Here is a 15256-nt window from a genome sequence, read left to right as displayed (position 1 = left end):
ATGAAATGCCATGAGACACTCATTAACAAGTTTCCCAGCGGGATGGGAGAACATGGGGGCTCTTCAGTCAGATCTGGCTTCCCTGCTTGTTGTATTAGCGAGACCACACATATCCAGACTCATCTCCAGCTCAGCACACATTCATTCATCTGAATATAATGTGGACAAACACGGGCAGAGCTATTCACCAAATCATCTGAACGGCGTCGTGGATGTTTCGTGGCCGAGAATGGAGCCTAAATGAACAAATGAAATCCAACCCTGTCCAAGCAAAGACTTCATCACACAAAAACCTCAAGCCAAATGCGGAGGCTTTCCAGCCCCTGTGGATCAATTTCCAGGTGTATGTATAAACCCCAGTAAAGCATGTGTAGCATCACAGAGCTTTTTTTTTTTTTAGAGAGGTGTCACCAAGTCACAGATTTTAAGAAGCTGTAAAGTGTATGGTAATTATATTTTCTGTAGTGGGAATGATTCCCTGAGAAGATATTTGATCCAAAACTCTCTATCATGGCAGCTGCATGCATGGATAGAACTGTTTGGAAGGTTCAATGCTGGTCTTACAGGATGACTGACTCCTTGACACATTCCTTTTCAGATCAAAACCTAAACCCAAACCTATAATAGATTACTTTCATATTTTTTTCAGTTTAAGGCTCATTTGCTTTACTAAGAACAAAGGCATTGCACAGCAAAATGACGGGTCAAGTGTCTGTTGCATTCGGTATTTCACTGTGTAGAGCCCGTTTAAGGAACAGTCAAATTGAACTGGTGGTGGCGTGGCGCACCTGGGAGTGTTTCTGTCAGACAGCTGAATGAAAAGGGAAGAACTAGTGGACAAGAAAAGTAACTCTATTTGTGCAATAAGAAATGGCGACGTTTAAAACACATGCCGAATTAGTCGTTGGGTCCATACAATTCATTAAAATTAAAGTTTTGTTGTTAGTTTTGAATATTTAAGCACAAAAGAAGGTCCGCTTCCAATTGACTTTTTTTTTTTTTTGTGCAATTTAGGCAGCGGTGCCTCCGTAGCAGCCGACAGGTGCACCGTGTGTTGTTTGGGTGTGCAGCACAGACTCACCTTCTGCTGTCGCCGGGCCATGTCTGTGGGCTGCTTGGCGTTAAACGGGTAAGCGATGCACCGCAGGACGAACACATAGATCTGCAGTTTACGTTTCCTGTCTTCCTCCTTCTGGATCCGCTCGCGCTCCTTCCTCTCCTCCTCTTCACCTGTAGCGTCTCTCACTTTATCTCCTTTCCCGGGGGACCCTCCAGGTGGAGCGGGTGGCCGCTTTTGGCTTCCCCCTCCCTTGGACCGAACCGGTTTCTTCGGAGGCTCCTCGACAACTCCTGGGTCGGACTCTCCGCCGGTGTCTTCGCTGGAGGACGGGTCCAGCATGGTGCACGGCTTTAGAACTCTAATTCAGAGCGACGGAGAGGGGGGAAAAAACCGAAAAAGTGAAAACAACTGTTTAAGCGTTCGTTTGTTTGTTTTAGTCGACGTGGCGTTAACAGCTGCACTTTACCGACCAACAGGCAAGCCCTGTTGCGGTCGGTGGTTAGGTTCGAAGCCACGACCCGAGAGGAATGTCGGGTTTCGTGTGGAGAGCGGGTAGGCGGAGTTTTAACGGTTAATATTTGGAGAAGTGCGCTTCGTTCCTTCGCACCGGGGAATGCGATGGAATGGCAGCGCTCGCGCCCGCCGCTACAGGCTGCTGCTCAGAGCTCGTGCGCCCTGTCACTGAGCACACAGGTGAGCAACCTGTGGCTGCAACCAGAGATAGGCGGAACTGAAGAGGTCTCACTCTGTCTACTTTTGTTTGTCTTTTAGTATGGTGCAGCACATCAGGAACCTTCTTCTGCCCGAAAAAGAAACCCAGTTTAAATGTTAGGAATGACACAAAATATTAAACATAACTCTGGGACTTGCGTTGATAATATGCTGTTCCTTTAGCCACTACAGCCAGACTCTTAAGGACTGTAATATTAATTATTATACAGTATTTGCACCACTCATACTGCATACTCTGCTGTTGGACGAAAGTCTACTTTGATTATTTAGCCTATTTTTATATTATATGCATTACATATTCTTAGTTTTCTGGATCCATTTTCAAAGTATATAATATAATGCTTTCCATGTGTACTGTATTCATTCTGATACAATAGATTTGACTCAGTATTTTGTCAATAAAGCTAAAAGCCCAGTTTTACAAAAAAGGGGGAATCTTATTCCACCCACTATGTGATATGTCTATGACTTATAAAGGAAGCTCTCGGCATGAAAGAGTTAAACATTTTGAGATCTTGAGTATTCTAGTAGGGCAGACTATACATCATTTATTATAACTAATTTAATATCAAATAAAATATACAGATATCTGATCCTATCATTAATTAGTAAGTGGAGTCGATGAGGGTGGACAAAATAAAACAACAAGAAACTATACCTGCACATACACATGGATGTAACCACTTGTTTTACTGTTTTATTGTTTATTGATTTACATTCTGCTTTACATGTTGTTGTGTTGCTGTAATGCATTCGTGTATGTAAAAAAGACAAACGTGAAAGCTTGTGTTCATAGGACTTAACTAATGGACACTGTGGCCACTAGAGGTCAGTGTCTCTGGCGTTTACCACATTTACAACAAAGGCAGCTGGTACACAGAGAAACATAGCATAACAGACACCGTTTCATCCTCAGATTGGTAGTTTTAAGATATCCTGGTTTTGTCTCTGCTGCAGATACTGACACCAGTAATTATACTGTACTAGAGTATTCAGAAGGCAGGACCATAATACAACAGACAGACACACTGAGGCTTTCAGAGCATCTCTAAGAATCTCCAAAAATGCAAAAACATAATAATAATAATAAAAAGAAAAACAGCATAAAAATAAAAAAGCAAAAACAGAGTACAGTAATACACAGTAACTGGAACTAACTAGTCAGCCTTTGACTACATTCATGTAGTAGGTCAATAGTTTAAAACGTCTATGGTGCTTCCATTCTGCTGACATGGAGTAACATGATTACATGTTTGTGTCCATCGAATGAATTTAAGTAAAACTTTTCTCTCCACTATATTCTATAAACTATTTTTCAAGAGTAATCCAAGCCAAAACCACGTCTCGATACCAGCAGTCCGTGGAACAGTCAGTCACTTTACAGCAGAGGAAAGTGCATTTCTTTAACTATTAGTCAAAATAAGCTATATATACGAGGGTTCACAGCGTTGAAGGAATGTGTTCAATTGTCTCTTTATTCGTGATTTGAATCATTTTTGGGTAAATGTGGTGTAGTGTAAATATCAGGTATACAACCTGGTTTAACAGGGGCTCGGAAATAGTTATATTGGCAGAGTGGGGCCGGTATAACCTCTAAACAATGAATGCAATCTCTCAACATTGTGTGAGTAATGCTATACTAACCTACACCCTAAGAGCAGCATTAATGAGCCTGATTTGAGGTCTTAAGAGGCTTGCTGGTGGACCTTAAGTCTCATGTGAAAAAAAAAAAACATGGACCCATAATCAAGGCGTTGTGGAGTTGAAGCCAGGAAGAACTGGCGCCCAGTCGGGGTAACTATCCAGAGAGAACAAAGGAACTCCCCACGTGGATATAGCCAGCATGACACCTAGGACACCAATCACGTTGACACCAAGCCCCGCCTTCACCTGCAGCAGTGTAATTATAGTGAAGATAAGCTGAATTCAATTTCATACAGACTGTTTGTTCATTGCAGCCAGTGTCAGTTTTGTGAAAGATCAAATTTTTATCTGCCGTGTGTACACAGGACTCACCATGTCCATGATGGTTATGTGACCATAGGAAAACACGACAGCATTGGGTGGGTTGGACACTGGCAGCAGGAAGGAGAAGGACGTACACAGCGTAGTGGGGATCAGGACATACAACGGGTTGACATGGATGGCTTCAGCCTGAAGCAGGACCAGGACAAAAAAAACAAAGTCTGTCTGAATCTAATCATCAATGTTCACACCTGCCCTAGAAACAAAAATAGCTGTCTCATATTGGACAGGACTAGTGTATGCTACGCTAACATGTCTGGTTTGGTTTATTGGCATTATCCTTATATATCTAACATGAGCTTTATCAGGGATAAAGGGATGAAGTCCTGGAAATATGTCCACTGCTCTCCCCGAAGAAGTTATTAGCTTCATAGTTTGCAAATTTGATTTAGACGGCTCATTATGCTCATTGTGTTTGCTAAAAGAAGAAGAAGGTCAATGAAACACTTTTATATAGCAATGTTCAGGTAACAGTGGACCCTGAAACGTTTCTGAGAAAGCTTTCATACTCATTATTAATGTGCAACTGGTTTAGTCCATGACAACTGCAGCTGCCATGTGTGAGCATTTGATACTCACCCTGTAAGAGTATTTCTTTAGAAATGTGTATTGCGATTTAAGGATACATGAACATTAAGGGCAAGAATGCAAGACAATGAATTACTGACTTTAGCAACTCAACGAAACAGGTGATAACCTCAACCTGATGCAGAATGGAGTAGGCTTAATCAATCCTGCACTGATGTATTTTGTTGTCTTGAAGTCTCTTTGTAATGATGCTAACCACCAGAATGAATTGATCTTTTGCTAAGTGTTATGTCACCATAATCTCATTCAAACCTAAAAGGCTTGAAATAAAACCTACTGAGGTGAAGACAGAGGAGGTGTCACAGTTGTCATGTTATGAAATAGACAGATTGTCTGCTTTTGTCTGAAGACAAATTAAGTTCATAATTTTTTTCTCATCAACACAGCAGGGTCCCTGCAAAACAAACTATTCACAGCAGAAATACAAAATGCTGAACTCAACTCCCACACAAGTCCCGCTTTCTATGTATTACACAGTAACACGTCAAATGTAATTTGAATATAAATGTATTAAAAGTGATGACATGTCTCCTGCCACATGTCCTCTGTCTGAAAACCAGTTTCTGTGATCCATCTGATCCAGTCAGCGCACCATGTGGACACAACTTCTGTAAGAAGTGCATCATTGGAAAGTCACTGTAATGCAAGGAGGTTTTCAACATAATTTGTGGGTCAATGCTTTTATGAGAAGCCTGTCGATTAAATAAAATGTTATTTTGTTTATACAGCACAGATGACGATCAAACTTGGCTCGAGATGCCACAGCCTGAAACCCCTAGAGCAACAGGAAGAAACCTTGAGCCGAAGCCAGCTCATACGGGGGCCTTCAGTTTGAGGCCAGCTGAGTAGAAAGAGAAGAAAAATAGAGAGAGCTGGGACAGAGGAGACCAAAGGGGAGGAGGTGAAGGGAAAAAGCAATTTAAGAAATGAAGAAACAACTTCCCAAGGAAATCAAACCATTGTCTGAATGGAGGCATGGTGTGAATACACAGCACCACAAATGTATCACCAGATAAAGATGCTATGTAGTTTTTTGTAAACTGCTAGTGACAAATAGTGACAAAAGTGAAGCTGTTTACATAATCCTATCAGTCTGGCCATAGCAGCCTTTGAGCTGCAATGCATTTCAAAATAAAACCTGAGGAGCCATTTGATAAACTGAAGGTCAGTGTTTCGTGGCAGGTTGGAATCACATGTTTATGTATAATCAGTTGGGTTAGCGACTAGAATGTCTCTGCAGTTTAAAATGCTGTGAACCTACCAGAGGAGAGAGGATGGGGAGGAAGATGGTAATGGTGGCAGCGTTGCTGGCCACCTCTGTTAGTGTGGTGACAATGATGCACGCAACCGTGATTGTGGCCAAGACGGGCAGATCACCCAGAGGAGTCAGTAGTTCAGCCACCCACAGAGACAGGCCCGACTCCTGCAGACACACACACATTCAGTCTTAATGTAATTGAAGGGTTAGCTCGACGAAATAACAAAAAGACATATGACTACTTTTCCTCTCTTATCCACGCAAGATGCAGTTAGGATGTTTTTAGTTGACCAGGTTTTTCCCAGATCTGTCAGAGAGATTTCTGCCTCCACCCAAATACATTGGAGGTAAATCACAACACAAGCAGGTCAGGCTGGTTGAGTGGCATGTCAGCAGGCAGTATTTCATAACTTCAGCAATCAGAGAATAAAAAGTATCTTGGTGCATACAAGGAAGCTGCTGACATTAAAATTCTTTTCATTCCTAACAGGTCTTACCAGGGCACAGCTTTTTGTCTAGTGCTCTCCTGTTGGAACCAGTTTCTCTTCCTCTTTTATAGAAAATCATTGGGCAATTAAAATCCTCAGCCTGTCCTCCAGATGTCCCTTTTCACTTTTGGACTGTGATTCTCCTCAATATGAACCTGAGTTCCTTGCATACATACAGTAAGTAAAACCATCTGCAAATAATCTGTGTACCCCATACTGGCTTTGCTTCACTGGCAGATTTTAGTTGCCAACCAATCATAGAAATTGACTGGCTCCAACTTACAACTCCTACAACCACAAGTCCCATATAGTGCCTTTCTTCAACTGTTGCTGCAGCCCACTTATTTTAGGTTGATCCTAGATCGTGAATATGCAATTGGAACACCCTAATCTGGAAAGATTTGCTTCTGCATGTCAGGCTTGTCGAGACGCTGCCTGTTTTTAAATGTTTTTAATATCATTCATTCATTCATCTTCTTCAACCGCTTGTCCTGTCAAGGGTCGCGGGGGGGCTGGAGTTAATTTCTATATCTTCTATATGTCTTTGAGTTAGCTGAATTATTTTACATTGCTCTTAATGTGCTTATTCTGAGTGCTTACACGTTGTCTCAGATCGTTTCCAAAATTGTATCCTGTTTTTACATGTGAGGAAGCTGTGGTGGGTGTATGAAGTTTAAGCTTCATACAGACAAACAGCCTACCTTTGTACCTTCAGCGAGTGCAAAACCTCCACCGACAAGCAGGGCCACTTTCCACGGCATTGAGGCCTGGAACTCATTCCAAGAGATCATGGCCTCTGCATAGAGAAATAACAATGCACATCTATACTAAAAGATGGAAGCTGACACTTATATACCAGGACAGCTGCAAATAAATCGATAACACGTCAGAAAATAACTAGAAGCTAAAACTCTTAGATAAATGTATTGGAGTAGAAAAAGTTACAGCCTGTTAATGTGGCTGTTACATACGACTAATCTACCAATCAGCTAAAGTGTACCATTTCACGTATTACCATATTTCCTGGAGGGTTCATACGCAGGTACGATGAAGAGGAGGAGACCCAGCGTCAGAGCTACTGTGGCATCCGTTATGTAGCCAGAGTGACTGCTCAAAACAGGAACACAAAACACTGATCAACGGCAATGCCTTTTATTGCCTTTGGACTGAATATTTAATACTGGTGTTCGGGTCTGGACCTTTCTTTACTGACAACAATTCCCCAGAAATTCCCAAATCCAACAAATAGCTTGATATCTGTGACTGTTCTACTCTAGTAGCATGTATTTAAAAAACAGTGCACTTGATGGGGACTTTTTTTCAGTGGGGGAAGAATACAAATTTGGTGCTCAGGTGGGATGGAAATAAAATACAGAACTGTGACTCACTGAGGAAAGAGAGAAGCCCACCCTGGCATTAAACCAGGAGATCTGGTCAACCACAACAACACCATCACCAGGAAAACGACCGCAGTGAAGATCTCCTGAGCTCTGGGGGGAATGAGCGAACAAATGAATGAATGAATGAATGCACACAATACAATGTTGACACCTGCAGCGGTACCTATTAGGTGTCACCTAATCAAACAGAACGGAAATGCTGGAGATTGTCATGGACAGAATACATATAAATGATCAAACTGAATGAATCGATTAAAAGACGAATGAATGGCTCAACAGTCACCTTATGGCTCCCAGCATCCTGTACTCTTCTTCTATCGCTTTCCTTGCTGCCTTCTCTTTTACAGACTGCTCTCCTCCACATTTCCACAGGAACCGAAAGCTGTGTGCAAGACAGTGAGTGTGTGGTCAGCATGACCAGACAGATTACATTTTTTGATAGGTGACAAGGAAGAGCTCACGCTGGACTTGATGATTGACTGTGATGGGTTAAAAGCACACTGAGAGCACATGGTGCTGTCTGTCTAATGAGGAGAATACTAAGCATGTGCAAAGGTCAGCGGTGCTTGTCATTAACCTGTCTGACACCATCACAATGCTAATGTTAACATTAGCATTTCACTCACGCCTCATGTCATGTTGAAAGTTATGAAATATCAAACATTTATCAAATCATCACTGGGTCATTCAAATATGCAGTGTCTGTGGATGTTATTTTAGTCCTGCAACATTTACATTTTCATACTGAAAAATTAAAAATAATTATTTTCTAAGAAATGATCTAAGTAGACACTTGTTCGACTGCATAGTCCACTAACTTACCACATGCACAATCATTCTATTTTTTCTTACAGGTCAGTTGTCCTCATATTCTTAGCTGCTGCATACGTTTGTGGCCTTACAGCTTAGACTAAAATGGCTACAGTCATTCGCCAGTTTGTTAGGTACACTGCTCTACATCAGTCCTGCAATGAATCTGATATTTATAAAGGTTTTTGTTCAGTCTGTTTATATCGCGCAGTGATGTTGAACTGCTGAGCCTGGGTTTAAACCTGCTTATTTTAACAGTCAGAAACTTTGTTGAATTATGTGTTATAGCAAGACACACAAACATTAGTTGGAGTAAAAACATAGTTAAGAAATGATCGGTGGTGCAGATAGTGTGTTGACACTCACTCTGAACCAATGAAGAGCCAGTACAGCCATATCCATGTGAGCAGCAGCATGATAATACTGATGGGCAGGCACAACAGGAGCCAGTTCCCAAAGTTAATGCAGTTGCAGTTTGGGTAGATCCTGAAAGCATTTGAGTTGAATTTCATTCAGTTGTTTTTTAATGCACAGAGATTGTTCTTTGGTTTTGTTCTTTTACTTCCTGCTTTGATCACACTGAATTAGTGAGCCACCTACTGGTTGAGGTACTCAGAGAAGATGAGGTTGGGAGAGGTTCCTGGCAGCGTGGTGATGCCGCCGATGTTGGATGAGTAGGCGATGCCGATGCACATGGCTTTGCACAACATCAGATCCTGCTTACCCGGGCTGGAAGCTGGAGGTGCACCCACTGTAGCCTGCAAGACAAAACAGAGAGAAATTAACCCGAGGAAGCAGCATTAGTGGCAGTACCACTGCAGTACCTGAAGAAGCAATAGGTAGCTACTTGACTGAAGTGACAGTAGTTGTGTTATTAGTAGTAAGAGTGGAATTTACAAGGAATAAACAAATATTATTTCTTAGCAACAGTTTTTGGACATGTTTTTGGACATGTGTGTTACTGTTTTACTTGAAATAAACTGTTCTCTCTGTCTCTTTTTTACTTCCCCTCTCTTTTCCCACCTGTTGATTGTTTGCTTTGAGCTCATTGCTTTCATCTGTGTCTCCTGTGTACCCCATCAGCCCTTGTGTACATATAGCCTTGTCTGTTTTCATTTCGTCTGTTTATCCCTTCATCCTTGTGTTCAATGTAATCTTGTACTTGTTATCTTGTACACTCTCCTGTTTCCCTCTCCTGTTTCCCTGTGTGCTACTCTCCTGTGTCTTCTGGCTCCATGTAATCTGACAGCTTTTAGTTTTAGATCATCTCAAGAAGCATTGGTGAGTGAACAGAATGACCAAGCATGGCCAGCTACACTGTATCGCAGTTCAAGTGTTGCTCCAGCGTGCGTTAAGGTTGGGGATGTCATCCATTTAAAAGTTGAAACAAACAACAAACAAAAAAGGTCTGGGACAACAGGGCTAATTCTAACCACATTCATTCAGTAGCGTGAACACAGAATGTGTCCTGGCCACATTGACAGACGGCCTATTCAGCTGACGTTCTCTCGCATAAGCAAGGTTTTGCGTAATTTATTCAACAATACTTCACCGCTGTGATCACCAGAAACAGCAAAAGCACCTAATTGATGTTTGTTTGTTGGTAAGGGGAGACTTTTCATATTTTGTCCTTTTGCCATGCTGTGTATTGATGTTGATGTATGCAAAGAAACCATGTGGACTTAAGTTACCATATGTCTTGTTACTATATGTCTTCAATGCACAGATAGGCTGATATATTAGAACCCAGAACCTTCTTGCTGTGAGGCATCAGTGCCAACCACCACACCACTGTGCTGCCCGAGCTGTAATGGCAGCATCAACAAAAGTGAAAGCGGCAAAATTTGAATTAGAAAAATGATCAATAGAAAAATGCTACTGAAGCAGCAGTGACAGTCCTGGTGTTACTCGCAGTACAAGTTAGTACAACAAGTGGTTTGTAGTTACACATAGAAATACAAGCAGTGGCAGCACCAGTCTCATGAGCAGTAATGTCAGCCCTAGAAGTAGTGATGCTAACAGAGATAGCAGAGGTAGCAGTAATGGAAAAAAGGAGTGACAGAGGGGGCCCTAGCATTTGCATTGGCAGTCGCAGCATCAGTGGCAGTTTATGGATAGCAGTGGAAGCAGCAGTGGTAATGGATGTAACAGTAATGCAAGCTGTAGAAACAGCAGTGACAGTACTCGCAGTAGTAGTGCTAGTTATATCAATCAGTATCACTAACTGTAAAATGTTATAGACACTGAATAAATAGTGTGTGTGCATTGTACCTGAGATGCAGCAGGCGGAGGCACTGTTTGTATTTCAACGCAAGAAACTCTTTCTTTAGGAACATCGCCCTGACTCTCATCCCTGAGAAAGAGAGGAATGAGGTGTTACTGGATGTACTATAATAACATTCATTCAAGAACACTCAGAACCCAGAGGAACACTGAGGGCAAAAGAACAACGGCATTTTTGATGTGATAAATGGACAGCAGCGAACATTACAAAATCACAATGCCTCACATACCTCACGGTTTCTTTCATCGTTTCAGCATGTTCATCAGTTTCTGCAAAAACGCAAGATTTCTGTTATCCTCTCTCTATTTTTTGTGGTGCCAGTATTTCTATTTTGGGAGGTAATTTTTCGGCAATTAACAGGAACTGGTGGGAAAATTGTCTGTGTGCTCAAGCGAGGCTTTGCTCTCAGTGTGAAGCTGAGCATGATTACTTGAGGAATAATTCAAACTTTTGTCTCAATCTGCTAAATGTTTCAATGCACTGTAAATGTATTCCTCTGTTATTTTTGGTCAGCTTGTTTAAATCACTTCATTGTGCTTTAGGAAAAGCACTCTCTACCTCCTGCCTAACCATATGCATCTCAGTGCTGGTTTTAAGTAAGTACAACACTTGGGTTGCCAGGTTGTGAAAATCCTTTAGTCTTAGTTTGATGATAATGCCGTTATAAATGCTGGCTATCTCTTCATAAATAGTTTAACTATTAACATGATACTTTTTTGGAAGGTGAGTGGCCATATGGTCCAATCAGTCCAAAAGTCCAGGTGTTGCTCTTATGAGTGGTTTAAAACATATCTGTAAAGCTTTTAGTAAATGGTTTACTAGCAATTACTAAAGCTATTATTTTCAAGCTTATTAAAGTGAATTATGAGAGTGCCTTTGTAGAAAATCATCTTTTCAACAGCAACATTCATTCTTTAACAGAAACAAAAGCAGTAGTATACGCTGGGTCAAAACAAACAGTCTAGAACTGCTAAAACCATCACTTAAATGCGTAACATTTACATTAGACATCAGTCTTCAAAATGACATAGTGACAGACCATGCAGAAAATGTACTTTTTGATACCATGGCCAATATAGACAAACACCGTGTGACCATATGCACTATCATGATGCATGAATGAATGAATGAAATGAAAACCAGACAATATATCCAGTTACCATCCAGCTGCAGGTTGGGGTTGTCTTCACCAGCACACACTCCTTCCTTGGACTTCAGGATCTGCTGAAGAACAGCTTCCACAATCGGCATCACCATGGCAACAGCTGAAGTGTTTTGGACCCACATGGAGAGGAAGGCACAGCCGGACATAAAGCCCAGCATCAACCTGGAGACGGCAGCATGGTGGTCAAAGCAGGAACATCCAGAAATACCTCAGCACTGTTGTTACATCTCAGAGGAACTTGTTGATATGAGTTGGTGTTCACATAGAGCGATGGAATAAAAAAAATGTAAATAGCTGAGGGTGGCATTTACCATGCAGGATTGACTCCCACCAAAGTGACAAGCCTCAGGGCAATCCTGCGATGGAGTCCCCACTTCTCAATGGACGTGGCGAGACAGATGACGCCCACAAGCAGCAAGTGAAAGTCTTTAAAATACTCTTTTGCCACCTGGACGAGAAACATATTTTGATGAGTGGTGTTTCTAATGTAAATTTGTAGATATCTCATAGATAGATAGATAGATAGATAGATAGATAGATAGATAGATAGATATACACACTGATCAGCCACAACATTATATTTGTGAATAATATTTATAAACCTAACCTGTTGCAATGCAATGTGCACCCCCACCCCCACCCCGCCCCATAGTAACGTCAATCCCTAATGGCAGCAGCCATCCCCAGCAGGACAATGCAGCCTTCTATTCCAGAAAAACTGCTTTAGAACAGTTCAAGACTTCCAATCTCCCCATACCCCAAACTGATCAAGCTGATCAGTGGGGTGCTCTGGAACAAGCCTGAGCCACAGATCCCCTTCCCCTCAACCCACAGGTCCCGAAGACACCCCTACCAAAGTCCTGGTGCAAGACATGATAGAGCACCCCCAGAAGGCCTGCATCCAAATCCCGATGCACCTGAACTATGTGGGAGGCAAAAAGAAGAACTAAACAAGATTAGGCAGGTGCTTTTTTATGTTGTGGTTGATTAGCGTATATATATTTTTTAAGCTTAAGAATAGCTTCCACAGCTAACAGACAGATGAACTCACACTGGAGGACTTCATGATACCAAACAGGGGGAAGAGTATGGCAGGGAGCATGGCAGTCATGGACAGAGGAATCACCTCCGTCACCCAGTATATCGCCATCAGAAGCAGGACAAAGCCACATTGCGCCTGCTAAAGGTAGAAACAACACAGACACTGTACTTTACATGTGACAACTGTAGAAAAAAAAAAAGGAATTGATAAAAACTAGATATCCACAAGGGTGTGTTAAAGCTTTTATTGTCCACTAGATTGCACTGAAGTCAGCGGTAAAACAAGCAATCTTACTTTTCTGTTAAGTTATTCTGCAGTATGACAATGCAAAGACTGTGGATTGGACTGTGGCCATAATCCACAGAAGAACTGCGGGAAGTTATCCAAGATTAACATGAAACTGCCATGAAAAAACCTGCGCATGCTGAGGGCTCTCCTTTTACCATAAAAACGACTCATGGCACTTTGCTATTAGCGCTTAATAATGTCTAATGGAAAATGTAAGGCTAATATTCACTTGTTGTGAAGCATCTCTGGTATCTAGCTATAAACGCATTCCCATTCATCTGTTTCTTACACACTTTTCCTATAATGTTCTTCATGGCGTTCTATTCATAAAAGCTGTCTTTGCTCTGCACCAATCATGTCTCCTGTTCCTGTGGATTCACTCTACCGCTGAGTCATCTGTCCAGAGAGCGCATTATTCCAAAAGTCTAGTTTTAGGCTGTAGTTATGCTCTATTGTGCTTTTTGGAGAATAAAAGCTTTTTCCTGGTAGGGGAACACTGGGAGGGGAAATTTGTCCACTCTCCTTCTGACATTTTTGAGAGTTACCCACTGATCATGTGATAGAATTTCATGGTCTTTGGAGACTTTGATGGGATGTCCTGTACAGAAACATTCATGAAACACAGATTTTACGTGTCATTTGTTTATCAGTATATCACCTTGGTCTGTACGCACAGCTTCAAAGAGGGTCAGCTGTTGGATTGTTCAAATATATTTGATAAAAAATCTCTAATTCTCATGAGTGTTTTAGCTGTGTTTCCCTCTCTCCATCTCCCTTTCCCTCACATGTAACATCATCAGTTATATCTTGTATTTGTATCATGATTAGATTCTACATGTACGTTTTAGTCAGATGTGATGATACATCTATGACAGATGTATGTTTATCTGCTCAGGGTTTCTTCCTTTTAAAAGGGAGTTTTTCCTTGCCACAGTCGCTTTTGTGTTTGCTCTGGGTGTTTCAGGCTGGTTGTTGTAAAGCGCCTTGAGACAATTTGTATTGTTATTGACGTTACGTAAATAAAATTTAATTGAATTAAACAGCTGCCTGGTGCTGCTGGAGCCACTGCGACCCAACCACCGAATTAGTGTATCATAAAACCAAAGCTAGCAGGAAGGTTCTGCTCTTTGGTGGCACCTTTAACAATATATGCACAGTGGTCTGATCACATTGTGCAAATTTAATCACTTTAATTAATATTCAGTTTTAATGGGGAAGGTCCAGATTCTCCCTAATTTCTGTTTAAAATTTCTATAACACATGCAGTGGTTTCGCAGTAATTACCACATATTACATTTTCTTTCAGAGCTGTAAAATTATTTCTTCTCTTCACTCCAGTTTACCTTGATGCATACACAGTGTATCAGTGCATCTGCTACATTAGTATTATTGTGATTTTTCTTCCACTGGTCTAGTTACCACTGCGTAAAGGAAACTAACCTTTGTGCCGATGACAAGAAGAAGAGGAAGAAGCAGCAACGGTGTAAGGATGATCAAGAAAAAGCTGTGATAGTTCCATAGTCCTCTGCTTAACCTCTTCAGCATTCTGTTTTCTTTTCTGTTTTTCTGCTGGTTTCTGTTGTTACCCCTCAGTTGTTCAGCTGCCAGACTTTATAGAGGGTGATGATTGACCGTGAACAGTCGAACAGACTGGAATCCACAGTCTGGTTGGCCTGAACCTGTTGGAGGTCACAGGTTATGTGCCAGTATCTGTTCACATTTCTTGAGCAAGACATCAAACACCATTAGTAGTTATCTCTGACACAACACAAAGGTGAGATAGCAAGGTGTTACAGCATTAACATTTATGGCACATACAAGGCCCAGTATTCCATTTATCCATTTGTTTAAGAATAAGTTGTAACAGTTTAAAAATTCTTTAATGTCAAATCTAAATTTGCAATGTTTTCTAAGGAAGGAAGTAATAAGAAAGCATTCAGGCTGGTCAGAGGCTAAATACCTTATCATAATTGTGTTTAATTTACCTTACGTTTGGTGTCTCTTCATATTCAGACACAGCGTTCTAGTTTTTATGCATTACATTGGCCAGAAAACGTTAAGAATTTGTCAAGAAGTTTATCTCATCCGACAAAGAAAAGAGCAAATTTATAGCAGT

General features: G+C 41.3%; 2 protein-coding genes across 2 annotated transcripts in view; both read right to left on the bottom strand.

The window, feature by feature from the left end:
- The window catches only part of cadps2 (Ca++-dependent secretion activator 2), a 184383-nt gene extending 182476 nt beyond the window's left edge, over positions 1–1907 (bottom strand). The window contains exon 1 of the mRNA XM_084555350.1: positions 1082–1907. Coding sequence (XP_084411476.1) covers positions 1082–1399 — 318 coding nt within the window. The 5' untranslated portion in view covers positions 1400–1907. The remainder of the gene's footprint in view (positions 1–1081) is intronic.
- A 1187-nt stretch (positions 1908–3094) lies between these two features.
- On the bottom strand, positions 3095–14772 carry slc13a1 (solute carrier family 13 member 1). The gene is made up of 14 exons (XM_084555923.1): positions 14581–14772; positions 12862–12990; positions 12122–12258; positions 11685–11972; positions 10633–10714; positions 8962–9119; positions 8728–8847; positions 7835–7933; positions 7540–7641; positions 7167–7258; positions 6853–6947; positions 5667–5828; positions 3809–3946; positions 3095–3682 (listed from the first exon to the last, which is right to left on the bottom strand). Exons 1-14 carry the CDS (start codon positions 14683–14685, stop codon positions 3539–3541), a joined length of 1851 nt encoding a protein of 616 aa, XP_084412049.1. The 5' UTR covers positions 14686–14772; the 3' UTR covers positions 3095–3538.
- Between the last annotated feature and the right edge of the window lie 484 nt (positions 14773–15256).

This window comes from Chelon labrosus (genome assembly GCF_963514085.1).
Source record: "Chelon labrosus genome assembly, chromosome: 11".
Lineage (NCBI taxonomy): Eukaryota > Metazoa > Chordata > Actinopteri > Mugiliformes > Mugilidae > Chelon > Chelon labrosus.
The sequence above is the reverse complement of the archived record's forward strand: the minus strand, read 5'-3'. Positions and strand labels throughout refer to the sequence as shown.

Excerpts from the sequence above, each read along its gene's own strand:
- slc13a1 (XM_084555923.1), bottom strand. The coding sequence starts at position 14,685 with ATGCTGAAGAGGTTAAGCAGAGGACTATGGAACTATCACAGCTTTTTC. Across the intron at positions 3,947-5,666 it reads TCCCCATCCTCTCTCCTCTG|GCTGAAGCCATCCATGTCAA; the intron begins GTAGGTTCACAG and ends GTCCTGCTTCAG. Across the intron at positions 3,683-3,808 it reads ACATAACCATCATGGACATG|GTGAAGGCGGGGCTTGGTGT; the intron begins GTGAGTCCTGTG and ends ACACTGCTGCAG.